Below are 19304 nucleotides of genomic sequence, written 5' to 3' on the forward strand. Positions count from 1 at the left end.
ATTTTATACAACATGAAGTTAATATTAAACGATTTTAGACAAAATATTGTCTTTTTTATCTGTTTCAGCAACGAAAATAGTCCCAAACAATAACTTTGTTTAAATGGAGTATTTTTAACAACTATTTTTAAATGGAGTATGCAGTAAGCAAAATCTAGTATTCCAGAAATTATTTAGGCCTACCTAACAAAAAAAATAAATGAATAAAAAACACTTTGTTCAGTTGAGCACTATTGATTTATTCTTTTCTGTAGTTGATCCATCAGGATTAAATCATACATGGTGAAATTACAGTACAAATGAAACACACTAGCATTGTTAAATATTATTCAAAGTACAAATGCACCAACAGAGGGGGAAGCTGTTAAATAAGCATTCCAGAAACGTTCCTGAAATGCTGATAAAATATTTTTTGAAACCGTGAGAAGGCTAAAACCTCATTTCAGCAGCTCTGACTCACCTCACACACATCCTCCATCAGCGTGGGCTGTAGTAGTTAGTAAACTCTTAATTACTGTCACCTAATTACAGCATGTTCTTTAGACTGTAAACTCTTGCTGCTCTTATTAGCATGTACATCACAAACTAAACTCTTTATTTTTAAGTCCCTAAAAAGTCCCACTTCTTGTGTGCATGACATGAGCTCCATATGAGAGCAGAAGGAAAGAAGAACATTGTGCTCTACGTGAGTGAATCTCATCAAACCTGTCAAGGAAAATATATTTAGATTTTTCCCTCAGAATTTCTTCCTGAACATTTTGCCAAAATTCTTGAAAGAATGTTTTCACAAGTTTTACTTTTACTTGAGACTTTTTTGTTTTTGTTTATTCTGATTATTCTCAATAATCTTCTTCAGATCCTGTTTTATTAAGAAAAAAATTCAAAACATTAATAATATTTAGGGCTTAAATGTGCTTAAATCAAAAAAATATTGACACATAATAATAACAATAATTTTAATGTAATTACTGGTCTTAATCACTTTAAAATGAGAATTTTCTTTAAGCTAAATTGGATGATTCATTCATTTTTAGTTTTTTTTTTTTTTTTGGGTGAAATATGACTTGTTTCATGAGATTCATCCAAGTCCCAAATCCAACTGACAAACATGTCAGGTTACCAGAAAACAGACAAAAGAGGTCAAAACACAGTCAGTAAACCCTTGAAAGAGCAGAACAGCCACACCATCAGTTCTGACTGTCTACTGAAGGCACACCAAACCATCCCACCCCAGAAATAACAATATTCATAACAAAAACATAAAATAGTGCTCCATAATATATTAGTCACGATCTGTCAGTCCTTCGATTAGAGAGGTGTATTTCACTCACACACACACACACTTATAAAACATCTGAAATAGTCTGAGCAGAAGCACTCATTGTGGCTGGAGTACGCTTGTGTCTCTCAAACAAAAACATTCCTTCAATTCACGAGGATGCTGGCCTCATATCTTGGGTCTCCATCCCTTGATGAACTGCATGATTTTTTTGACCTGTAGTTTGGTGAGTTTAAAGTCCTCCGACAAGATTTCCTCCGTCAACTGAGTGAAAATAGAGCCGTCGATCCTCTCTCGGCTGAACAGACCAATCACGTCGTCCGAAAGGCCAATGAACCGCAGACTGGATGAAACCTCCTCCACAGAGAGCCAGCACAGCTCTGCTGGGGGTCGCCAAGGTGATCCGGCCCCGCCCTCTGCCCCCTTCGCCACAGCGACCGATCCGGAGGTGAGATCTGCGACAACCGCGTCCTCCTCTAAACTCTTGACTGGTCTGGGCGGAGTCTCATGGCCACCTTCTGAACCTCCCTGATTGGCTTGAGGCTCCTTGGGGGTGGAGCTAATGAGGTCGGGTATCAGAGTGGGAGAGTTCCTACCAGTGGTGAGCCAATCAGAGGAGGCGTGGGCGTGTCCCGGATTGGCAAAGGGGTTTAGGGCACCGAATGGTGCAAAGCGGTTTTGCGCCACCGGCCGCGGTCTAGGGCAGGTGGAGTAGTTCTTTTGAGCGGAGTCTGTACTGAGCAGAGGTGTATTGAGGATGTTGGAGGTGTAGGCCCCGCCTCCTCGTGGGTGGGACCAACAGGCCTGGGCAGGTTGGGCGGGATCAGGGCTCACGCTGGGGTCGGAGGTCACACAGTCGGCCCAGGTGCAGGGGTAACAATACAGAGAATAAGAGTCTGGCGATGGAGAGTTGCTGCCACTACGAGGAGCAGAACTGATAGAGAGAGAGAGAGGTGTGTTATAATGAAGAAATCACCAAAACCCAACAAAAAGATACAGCCACAATAATCCAAACAGCAGAAAAGTTGCAAAAAAGCATGCTAGAAAGGTGAAAATGTACAATAAAAAAGCGAATACGAGTGTCTAGCGTGTTGAGATGGTCATGTTGAGATGTGGTTTTTATCTCGCATTTGCTTTTTTGTTGTCTTTTTTTACCTTTAGTGTGTGGGCCTTTTCATAATAAATGAATGCAAAAATAATATTGTTTTTGTTCTTTAGGTATTTTGTTTCCTAGTTTTTGTTATAGTTCAATTATCAGTGCTTCCGAGGGAGAATATTTCCTCAAAAGCACAAAAAAAAAATATGAATGGATTAATGAACTTACTCTTGATTCCCATTCCTACTTAGTTCCAACCAATAAGTATTTAAAACGGCTCTATTTAAATCCCTCCAATAGTCATGTTTACCTTTCTTGCAGTCCAGACGAATAAAATGAGAGGTTTGGGTTGAGTGTCTGTGTGGGTGGAGTTTTAGACAAGCGGGTGGGGACTGGAGGGCTGGGGGCGGGGCCTTTAGCACAGCGGGGAGGAACAGGTGGAGCGTTTAAGAAACGACACTCCTCTTTCACCTAGAACAAGAAAGAACAGTTACTGCATTACAGTGAAAGTGACATCTATATTATGGTCTCGCTATTGTCTCCTTCACAAGACCTGCTTTTTAAGTAAATGTCATTTTCTGTCCAGCAGAACGTTAAACACCATTTTCTTGTGTCATTAATTCTGAACACAGAAAATCAAACAAATACAGAATATTGAACAATTAATATTAAACACAGAATATGAAATAAATGGAACACTAGACTTTGAATGCTGAGAACTAAATACAGAACATTGTTAATTTGATGAGAAACAGAATCTTGTGACAAAAAATTAAACAGGCAAAAATCTTACGTGACAGAATACAATACCATAAAAATTAAAATCAGCAACAGATTTAATATCCGTTAATATATCTCGGGTTTCAGTTGAATTAATTACATGATATGCACCCAATTAATTAAATTAATCACAAATAATTGCATATAATAAAAGACATAAAGATAATTCAAATACATTACTGTGGCAGATGTGTAAATGACTGAACAAAGTATTGTTATAAATCAGTAAATGGTCTGTTTTATGGAAATTGTTTTTAATGAATTTAATATATATATAATTATTATTTATATAATAATGTTTATAATATTTTATATAACCTATTTTATTTATATAGCAGCTTTATAAACAGATTTAATTCTGATATCCACAAAGCTTTCATTCAGAGATCAATATATGTGCATCTTTTTCATAACTTTTTAATATTTTAATAACAATGTGCAGAAAAAAAAATTGATTTAAAAAAAGTTTCAGACATATTCTGCAGTAAACCAGTGCTTACAAGCGCTTATTTCCTAATTACGGTTAATATGGAAATATTGTATCAATGATCATCACAATGATAAACTCCTTTAATATCTGTTATTGCTGTCTAAATTTCCTCTGCTGGGAGGAACAACTATGGGATTCTGGGATACAGTTCACTTCCTCCACAAATACACTAGGGACTGTGTGTGTGTGTGTGTTTGGGAAGCTAAATTACAGGCCAGGCCTGAACCCTCTGTGTGTGGGAGAGAGAGAGAGAAGAGGGTAAAAGAGAAAGGCTGTAATTCCAGTCAACTGCATCAAAAAGACTTTAATTCCAGCTCTACATCCTGATGTTTCTCTGATTGTTTTACACTGTAAAACATGTCAGTAATTTTAACTTGCTACACTAAAAACTCTTTTACCACCTGTATTGTTAGTATAAGACATTCAGGTAGCTCCTCATATTAATATTATATCAGTTAATGAAGCACTCAAATGCCTCCTGACCTGTAACACCTGAAACACTCTCACTGTATGTTTTTGCCGTGTACATTATTAAGCACACAATGAATGACTCAAAACACACCTGAAAAGACACTGGCTGAGATGATGTGTGATTGTGTTTGTTAGTGCGTGTGCTGTGTACATGCTCTGTTCCAGTAAACGTATGCTCATTATTCAGCCTTTAAAAGCAACAGTATCAATAATTTAGTCTTTAGTCTAGGGCAGCAGTGCTGCGTGATACTGTATGGGCTATAAAGCACATATGAATGTGTGTGTGTTTGTGTGCGGGACGGTGGCCAAAAGAACTATGGAAGACAAGTGAATCTCATGAGAATAAAGAGGATCACTGAACTACAGTACAGCTGAGCTCAGGGTCAAGAGCCCAATAATGCTAAAAAAAAACCGGTCTAATCTCACGAAACTGGTCAAGAACATGTCCAGAATATTTCACCCCCAAATCAATAGTAACAAAGAAATTATATATTTTATTATTTTTATACTTTGTTATTAATTATTATTTCTTATTTTTAATATAAATAAGAAAAATAACTAATATATATATATATAGAGAGAGAGAGAGAGAGAGAGAGAGAGAGATAGGCCTATATATTGTTGTGCTATGTGTCATTAAGTAAAAATATTTTTTTCTATTGCAGTTTAATGTGTTGAAGTAAACCATTTGACATTTGCTTTCCTCCAAAAGTCTGACACAAATATTGATGTTTGTTTGAGTATCTCGACCAGCCCAACATAGCAACATTAATTATTATTTATCTTTTTTTTTTTTTTTTTTTTTGTAATGATAGTCTAATGAAATTAAATGTAATCTAATTCAAACATAAGAATAACAAGAATTTAGGGGGAAACATGCTTATTGTCATGAAAATAATGTCATAATGCATAAAAAAAAATAGGTCTTAAAAACAGGATTTGGGGTAAAATTTGACCTGGGTATGTTTTAAAAAAAAATTTTAAGCAATATGAGGCTATGGGCTAGATTTACTAAACAGGGTAAATTAGCATTAGAGCACAATTTCATAAAAGCGCCGATGGGAGGGGAAAATTCTGCGGGTGATTTACTGACCAGGTGCACATTAAAGAACACAGACACAACATCTCATTCCCATAATGACCAGCACAATCTACCAAGAGCAGCACAAATTACCACCTGCTTTAAGACATGCTTTTTTTGGCATTAAATAATGCCGTAAATACCAGTGAATTGACGAGTGCAAATCTTAGTAAATCGTGTTGCGTGATTCATTTAAATACTCTCCTCCCATAAATTCACAGATTGAAAGGGAAACTCCTACAAATGCATATTCAATAAGGTGAGTCGCAAAAATAAAGTAAATCCTGACAGTATTTTTTTAATGCCAAATGAGGGTTTGTGCTGGTGAAAGCGGATAGTAAATCTGGCCCTAAAACTACATTTTAATGGACAATCTGCGTAAAATGGCTGCTTACAGCTTCAGATTTGGGTGGGACAGGAGGTGGAGTCGATACTCTCGACACTCTTCCTGCTTCCATCTGCACCATGGCGACGTGGGTGGAGCCCACCGTTCCATCCAATGACGTGGTAGTGGAGTGGAAGGATATGAGGTTATGCTCCGCCTTCACTGCGCTCTCAGATGTCACCCCGAAACTTTCAGAACTCTGATTGGTCCAGAGCTCCTCGTACGGAATCTCCTGCGTCTCCGTCGACCAATCGGGCATGACGTATTCTCGCTCCTCTCCGTCACTAGAGGGCAGCGTGTGCGAGTCGACCAGCGAGTCTCTGCAACCGTGTGAGATCGTGTGTGTGACGGCTCCGCCTCCGTACACGCACAGAGACAGTCTCTGCAGGGACGTCCCGAGCTCGTCGCGCCCGTAGCCCTGAACGCACACCCGAATCCGCCGCGGACTAAGACACTCCTCTGAGAAATCCGTTTTTACCTCACGAACAGCACGCGAGTAATCGTCCGGATCGAAGCTTTCCTGGCAACGCAGAGCGCACTTTAGCACCACCTGCTGGTAGGAAGCGTCCGCACGCAATAAACCCTCCGGCAGAGTGAAGCGAGGCATGTCCGTTAATAACAGGAAGTGAGACGGCGTGACTTCCTCTTTGCGAAGTATGCAGCAGAGAACGACAGTTTTGCTGATGATGCTGAGGAGTTTATATCGATGGCCCTCACGGATCGCGTGCAGATCGTACAGGTTGCGAGGAGGTCGCAACGGCACAGACACGTTCACGGGCAAACGCACACGCTCGATGATGCTGCGCACGGTGTGTTCACCTCCCTGCATCTGCAGCTCCTGCGGCGAACGCGTGCAGAACCGCCCGCGGCACTGGAACGGCAGACTGACGCTCTCGTTGGTCCGATGGTTCATGCATATCAAACAAGGCATCTTCGTGCGGGCGGGACGTCCCAGAGCTCCGCCTGCCTTGCCAAGTCGCCGTAGCAGCGCAGTCAGGCGGGATTTCTCGCGAGTCGATTGGACGCAGAGCAGTTCTGCCTGGCCCATCAGGGTTAATTCATCTCCCGCCTGCAGAGAGAAATTGTACAACTCACTGTCCTCTGTAAACTCCCCAGAAACCACCTACAGCGAGAAAGAGAGAGACAGATATTTTAGCATTTAACGAAAAACACATTACTGAAGTCATAAGTAAAGTAAAGACCAGGATAAACTTTCTTACAAAATCTACAATCTACTCATAATTTACAGCAGTTAAAATAATATAATTCAGTCATGAAACTCTAGATGGCGCAGACTGACGGGTTGTTAACGTCACTGATGATTTACATTTACATTTATTCATTTAGCTGACGCTTTTATCCAAAGCGACTTACAATTGCTATATATGTCAGAGGTCGCACGCCTCTGGAGCAACTAGGGGTTAAGTGTCTTGCTCAGGGACACATTGGTGTCTCACAGTGGATTCGAACCCGGGTCTCTCACACCAAAGGCATGTGTCTTATCCACTGCGCCAACACCACAGTGGATAAGACACATGTTGGCACAAGCTTGGCACAAGCTGATTGGTTCATGCTGCATATGCAGCCAATGAGCTTACTGCCATGTATTTATATGGCTGGCTAGTATTCACTTGAGATTCCTGCAGCACTCTTTCAGAGTTTCTCTGACGCCCTCCACCTTCCCCAGCTCCACCTGTATAGATCTGCTACGGGTTATTTTATATGCTATTTGTGCAGCAGCAGTATGTCTTAAATACTCACGGCACCGTATCGCCATATGCATTGGCAGTAGCAAGTTCCTGTACTTGCTTGCAGCAGCAGCAATAATCTACAACTACAACTATAATCAACAGCAGCAGCAATTCAGCAGCTTGTGTAGCAGATCTGTTCCGCCAAGACCAAATACATTAACATTGTCATATCCATCACCATGCTAAAATCTTCTGAGAGGTGTCATGATTAAACTATATTCACTTCTAAAATTACTTAGTCAAGGTCCATTCACACCAAGAACGATAACTATAAAAATAACTACAACGATAACTATATTAGCATCCACACCAACAGATAATAACTTTCTGATTATTATAAGTGCACGCTGCAGTTTTGTCAGCTACCACTTTAGATGCTCAAACGTCAATCAAGCAGGATGGATTTTGATTGGCTGTCCATGATTTTATCATTCATCAGCTGGAAAAAAATTTTTTCTAAAAGTGATTACAACAATACCTTTCACCGGTGCCATTAGTATTTCAGTTTTGGTGCGGCTATTCTCATATTATTATTCTCATATATCATTACAGTTATTGTCCTTTGTGTGAACAGCCTTTACACTAGAATCAATTATGAAAATCTGCTAACTAAATTTAATTGCCTATTAAATTACCAATTGAATTGCCAAGGATTGCCAGGGAGTTTGATTGACAGGCGATCTAACCAATCATAACGCCATTTTTGTCCGATAAACAAACCAGACAGGAGAGTAGATTCACGTCAGTGAAGTTAAATTTGAAAAAATGGTGTGTATTGACATCCTTCCGTGGATGAAACAATATACCTAATGATCATTCATGTTTATTTCATGCTTTAAGTAAATATGCATAGATGATCGATTTATGTGCCTGTTGAACTGAGGCACTACAGGGATCTGTCATGATCATATTGTTTGAATTTCTTTAAAAAAAGGACAAAATTTGAAGGCTGAGACTGTTTAATACCAAAAGTAACCTGCTCTGTCTTGTCTGTTGACATGTTATAGATAGATCATTTTATTTGACCTCAGAGAGGAAATTCAGTTTCACATAAGGTGTGTATACAACACAAGGACAGCTACCCATTATCAATTTCCTCTTTGCTCCACCATGTATTTTTCACTATGGTGTGTGGCGTGACAGCACCATGGCTTGTCAAACATAGCAACTAAGGCCGTGTTCACACTTGGCGTCTTTTTCGAAGCTGCCGGCGTCTGTTTTACATTATAATCCTATGGAGTAAACCGTGTTTTCAAAAAAGTCCTGAGCGCTTTTTAAAACGCCACCGCCGGCGTCTTTTTCTGCAGCTCAGAGCGTTTTTTCGAGTTGAAAAAATTTCAACTTTTCTGAAAAAAAACGCCCTACGTCAAGCGCCTTTTTGACAGCTGACCAATGACAAGCGAGTAGCGAGATCTGTCGTTTCCATAACAACAAGAAGAAAAATGGAGAAGGTGCCGGTAGATAGACTGCTCGTACTAGTTTCGGTGCACAAGGAGCTGTATGATATGAGCACAAAACTCTATCATAATATTGGTTCCTTCCCCGTATAATGTCGTGCACCCACAAACGTCGTTGTGAATCGACATTTTCTTTCCCGTTAACTTCAAAAGCCAACGCAAGAGAGCCAACTTTTTACTCTTTCTTGACATTTCTGCAGTACACAGCGCTAGGCTACTGTTACAGCTGTTGCTATGACAACAAAAGACGCTCTCAGCTGCTATTTGTAACAGACGCTGCCAGCTTTGTTTTTCATTAAAACAACGCTCTTGTCAACTTTTTCTAGTCAAAAAAGACGCCAAGTGTGAACACGGCCTAAGGAAGGCATGTCTTTGCGAAAGGTCAATTAAGGGGACAATAATAATTTAAATATGTAACTACCAGGGTAATTTATCACTTACACTTTAGGGGTTTTCGTTGAATCAATTTCTTTTGAAGTGATTCATTTGCATGAAACTGTTGAAATAATCTGAATCATGCTATGAATTAGACTTTACAATGAAAAATCAGTTTTAAAACTGTGTGCATAATACAGTGTGACAAAGTATTTTTTCATAATAAATGACTATTTGTTGGAGATTGTACTACACCCTTGTAAAGCTAGTCATATTAAAATTTCAATACTTTACTCATATTTTGAATTAGTTTTATGTTTTTAGTTTTCATTAATTTTTATTTCAGTATTAGTTTTTGCCATTTTAGTACTTCAACTAACCGAAATTAGAAATATTGAGTTGGCAATGAACTGAAATATGTTTATGTTTTTTATACAGTATTTCATTTAATTTCAGTTCATGTTTATTTCAGTTAACATGTTTTTTAATAGTTTTAGTGTGTTTTAGATAAAACTACTGTCAGATTCACATGAGAGGTTTTGACGCTGTTGTTACCTTAACGCTAAATGTGATGGGCTCCATAACGAACACGCGATCAGGAAAGATTCCTGCGATTTCCTCCACGCTTCCAAAGTACTGAACCGGCTCGCGAACATCCCGATCCTGATCCAATAACTTAAACTTCCCTGAGGACAGAGGAAAACAGAGTGAAAGAAAGAAACATAGAAAGTGTTCTGCAAAATTTCCCCAGAAGTGAGCTAAAAGTGTCCATTAGTGACATCCTGAAAGGTATTTAAAAAATGCTAAATGGTTTTTTTTTAGGGTTTAAAGTTTAGTCTGTGGAGATTATAATTAGCCTTGTATAAAAACCAGCAGAGGTCTATGGTATGTCCTTATTTAAGCGTAAGTGTGTGATCTTATAGGTCATTTTCACACACACAGATAAAGCGTGAGAGAGCGTATCTCTCTTTGTCTTTCTGTCTCCTGGCAACAGCTTTTCTTTCTTTCTTTCTTTCTTTCTTTCTTTCTGCAGTTCTATACGACCCTCAGAGCCAAACGGGTTTCTTTCTCTTCTGGAGTTTCACTTTTGTCGGTGCAATCATACAAAATCTCTTCATTGTAAATATCAGTTGAAGTATCTTCAGCCAATCACAGCAAGACCTTTGTGTTTTAGAAACCATTTTTCCTTCTGAGGATCAACCCAGAACACCCTCAGGCACTCTGCAGCAAGTTGGTCCCCAAATGTATATCTAAGACAGAAACACACATGCACAAATGTTGTTTTTGCATAGAGCACAAAACTGACCAGTGATCAGCAACTCTTTCAGCTGCTTTGGTTCTCAAAGTATTTTTGCTCCATTTTTCCATAGAGTGTAAACACAATATGTTTATTATTGTTATAAGTTATCATAAAAAATGAATTTCTCTATGGAGAAAATGAAAGTTTATTATTCCGAGAACCCTACAGTAGCTCAGTCAGAAACACACACACAAATATAATGTTTATGTTATGCAGATCTTCTATTTTAAGAGGCATCAATAACAACCTTCTTCCACATCATTAAAATCACGAGCAAATCTAAAATATCAACATGTTCTCATCTTCTGCATCTCTCAGCTGTCTAAAAATCATTCTTCTGTAATTCCATCTTCCTTATTAGCTCTCTATCTGTCTATCTGAGAGACGTTAGACCCGGCCGCGGAGACACAAATGACCTCATCCATCCCTCTCAGCATCTTACTGCCTCCGGAAACCCCAGCAGATGATCTCATTGGTCACCTGACCTAATGGTGCGGGTGGTGGGTGTATTAGGTAACGGCCGTCCCATGAGAGGAAGTCCAGAGCAGTAATGTCTGCAATTCCGGAAGCTCAGAAAAACGGGCTCCTCCGCATCTCCCATGGGAATGACGTCAGGATGAAGTAATGATGAGTTTGACTTTATGAATGAAAGCGCAAACCGAACGACACCATTCTTTGAGCTAAAAGCATCGTTCTCTATTGACAGCCATTCATAAGAAGTTTATTAAAATTTATGGTAACACTTTATTTTAAGATGTCTTGTTACACATTACATGTACTTATAAATTATGCATAATTACATGCAAGTAACCATAAGACAAACCCTAATCCTAACCCTAACCATATAGAAAGTACATGTAGTTCATTAATATTACTCAGTACTTAAATCATTGGTCTAGAACTCAATTCCTGGAGGGCCACTGCTCTGCACAGTTTAGCTCCAACCCTATTAAACACACTTGATCCAGATAATCAAGGTCTTCAGGATTACTAGAAACTTCCAAGCAGGGGTATTTGGAGCTGGTTGGAGCTAAACTCTGTAGAGCTGTGGCCCTCCAGGAATTGAGTTTGAGACCACTGACTTAAATAATGTATAATTACACTATAACAAGAACACCTTAAAATAAAGTGTATTAAATAATCTGATATATATATATTATATTTTCACATTAATCTATATAGAAAAAACTTAATCTTCACATAAACCCATTATAATAAATGTCATATTTACCTGTGCCCTTCAGCAAGTAGGAAATATAGAGAAATTGAATAAAGTTATCAAGCAATAAATTCTAAATTACTGTAAATATAGATGAATCCTTAAAGTTCCTGTACCGTTTCCACGCTCGTTTGACTCGCGCCTGGTGCCGAGGTGAAGTGGAGCGCACATCTCAAAAGTCTCTTATTTGATGTGCTCGTAAAGATGTTCTGCGTTTAAATAAACCCAATTCTTGTCAAGAAAAAAGAGACAGAGGCAGCAGTTGTGAGTGGGGTGACCAACCCTAGCCCCAGCCCAGCATTAACAGCGTTAAATATTTTTAACGCCGTTAAACTGGAAAAATTAATAGCCTGCGTTAACGCACTAATTTTGACAGCACTCGTAGTAATATTTTAAAAATATATATCTTCACTTCGATATTTCTGTCTTTATTCTCCACAAGAAATGTACAATCTTCCACATTCATTTTCATGGGTGCATTCATTTGTTGAATGCTTTGCCCATATTGTATGAATACACTCACTGCAATAAAACAGTGAATTGAATTGAGACTGATTGTGTGTGTGTGTGTGTGTGTGTGTGTAATGGAGAAAACATCTAAGTGAGCATGTGTGAAGTTAAGTGCTTGAATACAACAATCAATATACTGTTAACAACCAATCATCTCCCTCTCTCTGTCTCTCACTCTTTCTCTCGGCTCTAAGTGTTTTTTTAATAGCTTGAATGCTCTCAATGAGAAATCAGTTTTGTTTGGGACAGTTTCATTGCTTATTTTCTTAAAACTGAACTTTTACAAACTGGTTATGGAAGAAAAAGTACAAGCATGCCTGTGTGAACATTTTCAACATGATGCAAGGATGCTGCATCCAATGAGTCCACCCCAAAGCCTCTGTAATATTCTGGCCTCTAGATAAGACTCTTTTGACTATTTTATCATCCACCAGGAGTAAATAATTTATGTTTAAATGTAATAACACCTCTAGTCAACTACAAAGTAATTGGCAATATCATTCATGTACATAAAACAAACTAAAACTAAAGAAAGAACGCTAGAAAGTGACTCATCAATCACCACTAATGAATTAAAATTATTCCTTGAATGTAAGTACCCCTATTTTCAATTAGATTTTATTTTCATATTTTCTTTTTCATTTGAGTTTTAGTAAAAGTTTTAGTAACTATGTAATCTGTTTTTGTCACTTTTAGTTATTTATTATTTTTAAATATGTCTAAATATTTGTTAGTTTTAGTTATTTTAGTACTTAAACTAAACGAAAATGAGAAATGTTGCCCTGACAACAAGCTGAAAAAAAGTTTAATTTTAAGTTTGATTTTTTTTTTAGGTTATAGTATTAGTTAACGATAAGAACCCTGTATGGTACCTTGATACTGCAGTGGGATGTCTATTTTGGGTCCAATCACGTAATGACCCTCCTCCAGGCTGTGGGCAGTGACAGTGGTCCACTGTCTGCAAGAGTGAAGTAAAATCACATCCTCCTCCGACAGACCCTCCACATTCTCACCTGCACACACACAAAAACATACCACAGATAAGCACAAGAATTCATCGTTTACAGGTTCAGCACTTTACTGGCCGACACTTGGCTTTTTTTGAGATGCTAATACTTGTCTGATGTATTAAATGTTAAAAAGAACAGCATTTATTTAAAATAGAAATATTTTGTAACAATAACTACTGTTCAGAAGTTTGGAGTCAGTATTGTTTTGTTTTTGTTTTTTGAAAGAATGAACACTTTTAATACTGTTAAATTGATAGAAAGTCATCACAGTAGTAAAGACTTAAATTGTCGGAAAATATTTTATTTGAAATAAATGCTGTTCTTTATAATCATTTATTCCTCAAAGAATCCTGCTAAAAGTATCACAGGTTCCAAAAAACATTAAGCAGCACAACTGTTTCCAACATTGATAATAAATCAGCATATTAGACTGATTTCTGAAGGATCATGTGACACTGAAGACTGGAGTAATGATGCTGAAAATTCAGCTTTGCATCACAGAATTAAATTGCATTTTAAAGTGTATTAAAATAGAAAAACATTATTTTAGATTGTAAATATATTTCACAATATTACAGTTTTTTTCTGTATTTTTGATTAAATAAATGCAGCCTTAGAAGAGCCTTCTTTAAAAAGCATTAAAAATCCTACTGATCGCTAACTTTTGAATGCCAGTGTAGCAACTGCTTGATTGTTTTATCACAGAAAATGTCAATTACATTATCGACCAGCAATATATTAAAAGTTGGATATACAGTACCAGTATCCTACTTTACCTGCGTACCTTCAGTACACATTGTAAAGCAATACATACAATATAGCAAATCTCAGCTGTGTGATTTATGTTGTCGCAAAAATGTATACTATTATCGCACAGCTCTGTATATCACATTGGATATATTATATATACAGTACATGTAAAGCAATATATACTATGCAGCAAATCCCAAAAGCCTGTTTTTTTATCTTTTTTTTTTTTATCTGTTTTAAAGTTTAATATAAGCATGTCCAGCTTTATCCACATACATACAGGGTTATATATAGTATATCTCAACTGCTTGTTTGCAAATGACAAAATGTAAACCAAAAATATTCACACAGCTCTAACATGCTAAATGTGACTAAAAGGCATGAAGATATTAAAATATTATAAACATTAACATCATGATTTTCTGTTATACAATGTGTGTATTGTGGAAAGCGTTATACAAGTAAATTTGACTAGACTTTAATATTATTTTTTAGACACAACTTGTTCTCTAGATATCAGCCACTGGTAAACACAAAACTACAAATCACAATGCATCTGACCTTGAAACTGACTTAATTTGTCAGTTTAAAACACACACAGCCAAAGAGACAGTCAGTCTCTCTCACACACACACACACATCAGAGCTCAACCACAAGCATCAAATGAGCTCTTTGAACTTCCGCACATGGGGCTTATGGGAGAGAACTGAGGTCAGCAATCAGACACAAACAGCATCACCTCACAAACACCAGACTGATCTCTCTGCTGAAGAATGGATGAATGGACAGAGAGCGAGAGAGAGAGAGAGAGATGGACTGTATTGATCGGGTATTAAAAGAATTCCTCATTCAGACGAGTCTCAAAACAGATGCTTTACACAGGGAACAAGTCCAGCACACACACAGACACGCTCTGCAGATCGTCTGTTGTGTATAATTACTGCTGTCTGCTGATACAGTGAGAAACTCCTACACACAAACACATCACAGCAGCGTCTAATCAAGCAGATGATCTGAAGCTTCAAACCCAACACTGCAGTCAAAAGGAACAAGAGAAATATTCATAAACCATATGCTCTTAAAAGTTAAGGTACCAAAAGAGTTTTTTTTTTCAGTGATGCCATGACCATTTTTAGTGTGAGAACATTTATTATAATCTGTTGTAATTCTACCATATGTATACTTTATATACCTTTTAATAGTGTATGCATTGCACTTTAAAGGGCCATTCACACCAGATAAGTTAACTGTAGCTTAAAGTTTTAATAATCGTTCTAATTCTACAGGTGCAAGTTTTTGCAGCCAAAAAAAGGTGCCTTGTTGATTGTCAGTAGTGTGTGATTTATAAAGCATAGCTTCCAGAGTCACTTTCAATGCAATGTATTAGCATGATCAATTTGAGCAAAATATGCACAGGGAACTTTTTTGTGCTCTGCAAAACTCCCGATTGCTATTGAAATGACTAGATTTCAGACTAGTAAGCAAATTACAGCACCTTAAGAGAAAAGCAAAGTGTAGCGTTTATGACAAAAAGGAACAATATCATTTGAATCACTTTTAGAGCATTTTTCAGAATCCAAATGACTTGGAGATGGAGAATGTGGCGGACGACATTATGACAAGTGAATGTTAATGTTCGTTGGTATGAACACTAATAATATATAGTTATAATTATTGCCATTGTTCTTTGGGTGATCAGGCATTATAAATATGTATAGTACGGTATAATAATCCATTGCATCCTTAATCAGAGTAGATTCATTGTTAATTTAACACAAATGCAGAAGTCTTGTCACTTAATTGTCTGAAGTTCAATGTTCTTTTAGCTTATTATTATTCAAAAATAAGTTACAGACTGTTAAAAAAGAACCATTTTTGTCATTTTATAAAAAATAATTTCTTTTTTTTTTCAATCATCGTTATTAGCTTCTGAGACCATTTAATGTTTAAAGAGTTTAAACTAATGTTTAATTTACCCAGAACAGAAATTCTTAAGAGTAAATGAGTGATAACAGAGTATACATTTATGGGTGCAAACTATTTCTTTAAATCCTGTTACCAGAGAATATGGACACACACACAAATATCTATTTTTTTGTCCAATTCAGAAGCTTTTTCCCTCCACAGAAAGTTCAACTTTCACACATAATGTGTCAACATCGATGGTCTTCTTCAGTTGTGATTGTTGAGTAAATGTTGGAGTTTCTTCAGCAGGAGGTTGTTTAGTATTCAACACACACTACAGCACATTACAACATTAACATATGAAAAGAGCTGCAGCTCTTTAACACACAACACACACTCTGTCACCTTCAGCCAAAAGACTGATCAACTACACACTTCACTGAGGATTCTGTGTTACAAACACCGACACAAGCGTGCATCATTTTATACGAGAAACATAGTGATTCTTCGAACTGTTTCCAGACTTAATTTGCATAATAAGTCTCTAAAGTTCATTTATAAACCAGAGAAGTGTGATGTTTCTTATCCTGCTAACTTTGACTCTTTGACGCGACGCGCGCGCAACATCAAACAAACCGATCCTAATGAGCTCAGATTAGTTTATTATAACAGCGTGCAATAACTCTGACGGTCTCTTACCGTGGCTCAGGCGCACGAGTGTCGGTAAGCGGAATTTGCTCACGATCACGTCCAGCGGCAGCGACACGGAGCTCCACGAGAGTCCGTTAATGCTCGCGGATAGTTTCTCCATCTTTCATCCGTCACCATCATCATCATTACGCGCATCACGGGAACGGAACGGAACCGGTGTCAGGAGCGCATCGCGCCATGATGAAGAGAAACGCGTGAGAGAAACTCCGAAGTGATGTGATCTAAACCGGACCCGCCGAGGCGCGCGCAACGCCCTCCCTCTCCCTCTCGCCCCGCGCGCACCGGAACACCGGACTGACAGCGCGTGCACTATACAACCGGAGATTCATCACCTCAAAGTGCCAACGGGATATTAATATAGATAGATTTCACAAAATACAACTTGTGTGATTATTAATTAACTTCCAGATATTACAATAAGGTTAAAGACCGTGGGAACCTTCCTTCAGGAGCCTATGCCAATTAAGTAAAGACTTGTGGGGGGTGCATGGACACTGACCTTAGTTATATCCTGCTGAGAACCAGAAAAAAGCTTTGTGAATTTAGTAGGTTTAATTTTTTCTTGTCATTATGTTTAGATCATAAGAAAAAAAAATGGAAAAATAAAATTTTTGGAAAATTAAATTAATGTTATGCTGTGTAGAGGACACCAGGACTACGTTTTTCTAAAAAAAATAAAATAAAATGGCATGAATGAAAAGGCAAAAACAATGGAACTTTTTTTAAATCACCAATGCGTTTTTAAGTTTTAGGATTTTTTTTATACCAAACTTTGTGTATGATATAGTATAACAAAATGACTTGATATAGCATTTTGCTTCATGAAATATGTGTATAAAATTGGTTTTCCCATTAAACACAGTGTTAACTATACACTGTATCGAATTTGTATGCTGTTGGGACAGCATGTTGGAAAAAAGTAGTGTAATAATGGGAGTAGCAATTAGCCAGATTTTCATATTTCATAAAAAAATATTGATATATAATTTGTTTTCCTATCCAATTGTTTTGTCTACCAAAATGCATAATAAACATGCTTTTAGTCCCAGTGTCCTCTACAGTGGACATGCTAAAAATTCAGCAGCTAAAAATGGTTTTAAATCAGTTATTTCTATCTTTTGCTGTAGTGTGTCAGCAGGAAATATCAGTTTACATTTCCAAACATTCATTTTGCCGTTAAATGCAATAATCCAGTGAGATTTTTGTTTGTGCTCCACACAGAGATCTGATATGATCATCATCATCAGTCTGTCTGGAATGATATGAAGAAACAGAACAAACTGAGACAGACTACATCCAGAAGAACTGAGGCAACGTCTCCAAGATGCTTCAAGAAACCTCCCTGCAAAGCTACAGTACTGTTAAAAGGTTTAGGCAGTTGTGTAATAATGCTGTAAAATGAGGAAGCTGTCAAAAATAATGTCATAAATAGATGTTCTTTATCAATTAACTTCTATTAACTAAATTAAATCAACATTTGGTGTGAGCATCCTTTGCGTTTAAAGCAGCTTTTGCCCTCGGTGCACTTGTGCATATAGTTTCTCAGGGAGCTTATATCAGATCAGAGAGTGGAGCACAAACAAAAATCTCACTGGATTATTACATTTAATGACAAAATGAATGTTTGGAAATGTAAACTGATATTTCCTGCTGACACACTACAGAAAAAGATAGAAATAACTGACTTAAAACCATTTTTAGCTGCTGAAAATACTAGTGTTCTAATAATTTTGGCCACCACTGTATACTTATCCTAAAAAGTTATTTTTACTCAAAGAGTTTTTGTTGTCAAATTTGAAAACTGTAACTTTACGTCTGATAATAACAACAGTAAATAGTATAATAATGATTGTTTTATGTTGGCTACAATAGCAATACACTTAAGATGGCATAAAACTGTGGTCAAAAGTCCATCATTAAATGCAAAAATGTTGGGTAAATTAGTTGGATTGGGAGGGGGGTGTTGTCTGCGGTCATCTGTTCCCACCAAAATGAAACCTTCACCCAGGGCCAGCCCAAGCCTTTATGGGGTGCATAGCCAATATGACTAATTATTGTCAATGCTTAATTATTCGCACACTATAAATCCAAACCACACATTATCAATTGTTGTAGCTGTGTTGCTTACACATACCAATGTCTGCCTGACATGTTTTTACCCTTCTATGATTTTCAATTGAAACAGTATCAAACCCAAAAGTGTGTCAGATGTTAATTTGCACATTAACATTCAAAGTTTACTAAGTGGCATACTTAATGTGGTGTACTGAGAAGTAGCTAAATAAACCAGCAGCCAATGCATTTATGGAACAGAGTGTTATTTTAACAACATGAATTATTAAACACAGCATCTGTACATCTAAAACAACAACTCTTAATCTATAACCAGATAACTGAGGCATAATGATACTGGAATATAGTAAAGACCCCAAAGGTATAGGCCAATGTTAAGCTGTTATCAGTAGCAATTTTATGAAACAGAAGCTTAATTTATTACAAAAATACATACCCAGGAACGTTATTTTTACACAGAAGACAACTTCAATCTAAAACTACCTAAATAAAATGTTATATTATAGAAAAACGAACTAATGTCCACATATTTGCTAATCTGAATAGGCTATATCATATAGTTTAGGATATTTTGAAAAATAAAGGAAAGACTAAATAAAAGTGATACATCTGGCATACAGCGCTACTATGGAAATAATAATATAATATTGCGTTTTTGTA

The 19304-nt window shown here is 37.3% G+C and overlaps 1 protein-coding gene across 1 annotated transcript; it reads right to left on the bottom strand.

Moving 5' to 3' along the window:
• Positions 1-220: 220 nt before the first annotated feature.
• On the bottom strand, positions 221-16832 carry LOC306844391 (GRB2-associated and regulator of MAPK protein 2-like). Its single transcript, XM_079376486.1, has 6 exons — positions 16560-16832; positions 13067-13207; positions 9721-9851; positions 5593-6705; positions 2686-2846; positions 221-2213 (listed from the first exon to the last, which is right to left on the bottom strand). Exons 1-6 carry the CDS (start codon positions 16669-16671, stop codon positions 1448-1450), a joined length of 2424 nt encoding a protein of 807 aa, XP_079232612.1. The 5' UTR covers positions 16672-16832; the 3' UTR covers positions 221-1447.
• Between the last annotated feature and the right edge of the window lie 2472 nt (positions 16833-19304).

Source organism: Barbus barbus (genome assembly GCF_936440315.1).
Source record: "Barbus barbus genome assembly, chromosome: 24".
NCBI classification, from domain to species: domain Eukaryota; kingdom Metazoa; phylum Chordata; class Actinopteri; order Cypriniformes; family Cyprinidae; genus Barbus; species Barbus barbus.

What these genes read in the sequence shown, in the direction of transcription:
- LOC306844391 (XM_079376486.1), bottom strand. Translation starts at nt 16,671, where the DNA reads ATGGAGAAACTATCCGCGAGCATTAACGGACTCTCGTGGAGCTCCGTG. An exon ending in ACTCGTGCGCCTGAGCCACG is followed by an intron (nt 13,208 to 16,559) that starts GTAAGAGACCGT and finishes GTGTGTGTGCAG; the next exon opens with GTGAGAATGTGGAGGGTCTG. An exon ending in TCGTCTGGACTGCAAGAAAG is followed by an intron (nt 2,214 to 2,685) that starts GTAAACATGACT and finishes TCTCTCTATCAG; the next exon opens with TTCTGCTCCTCGTAGTGGCA.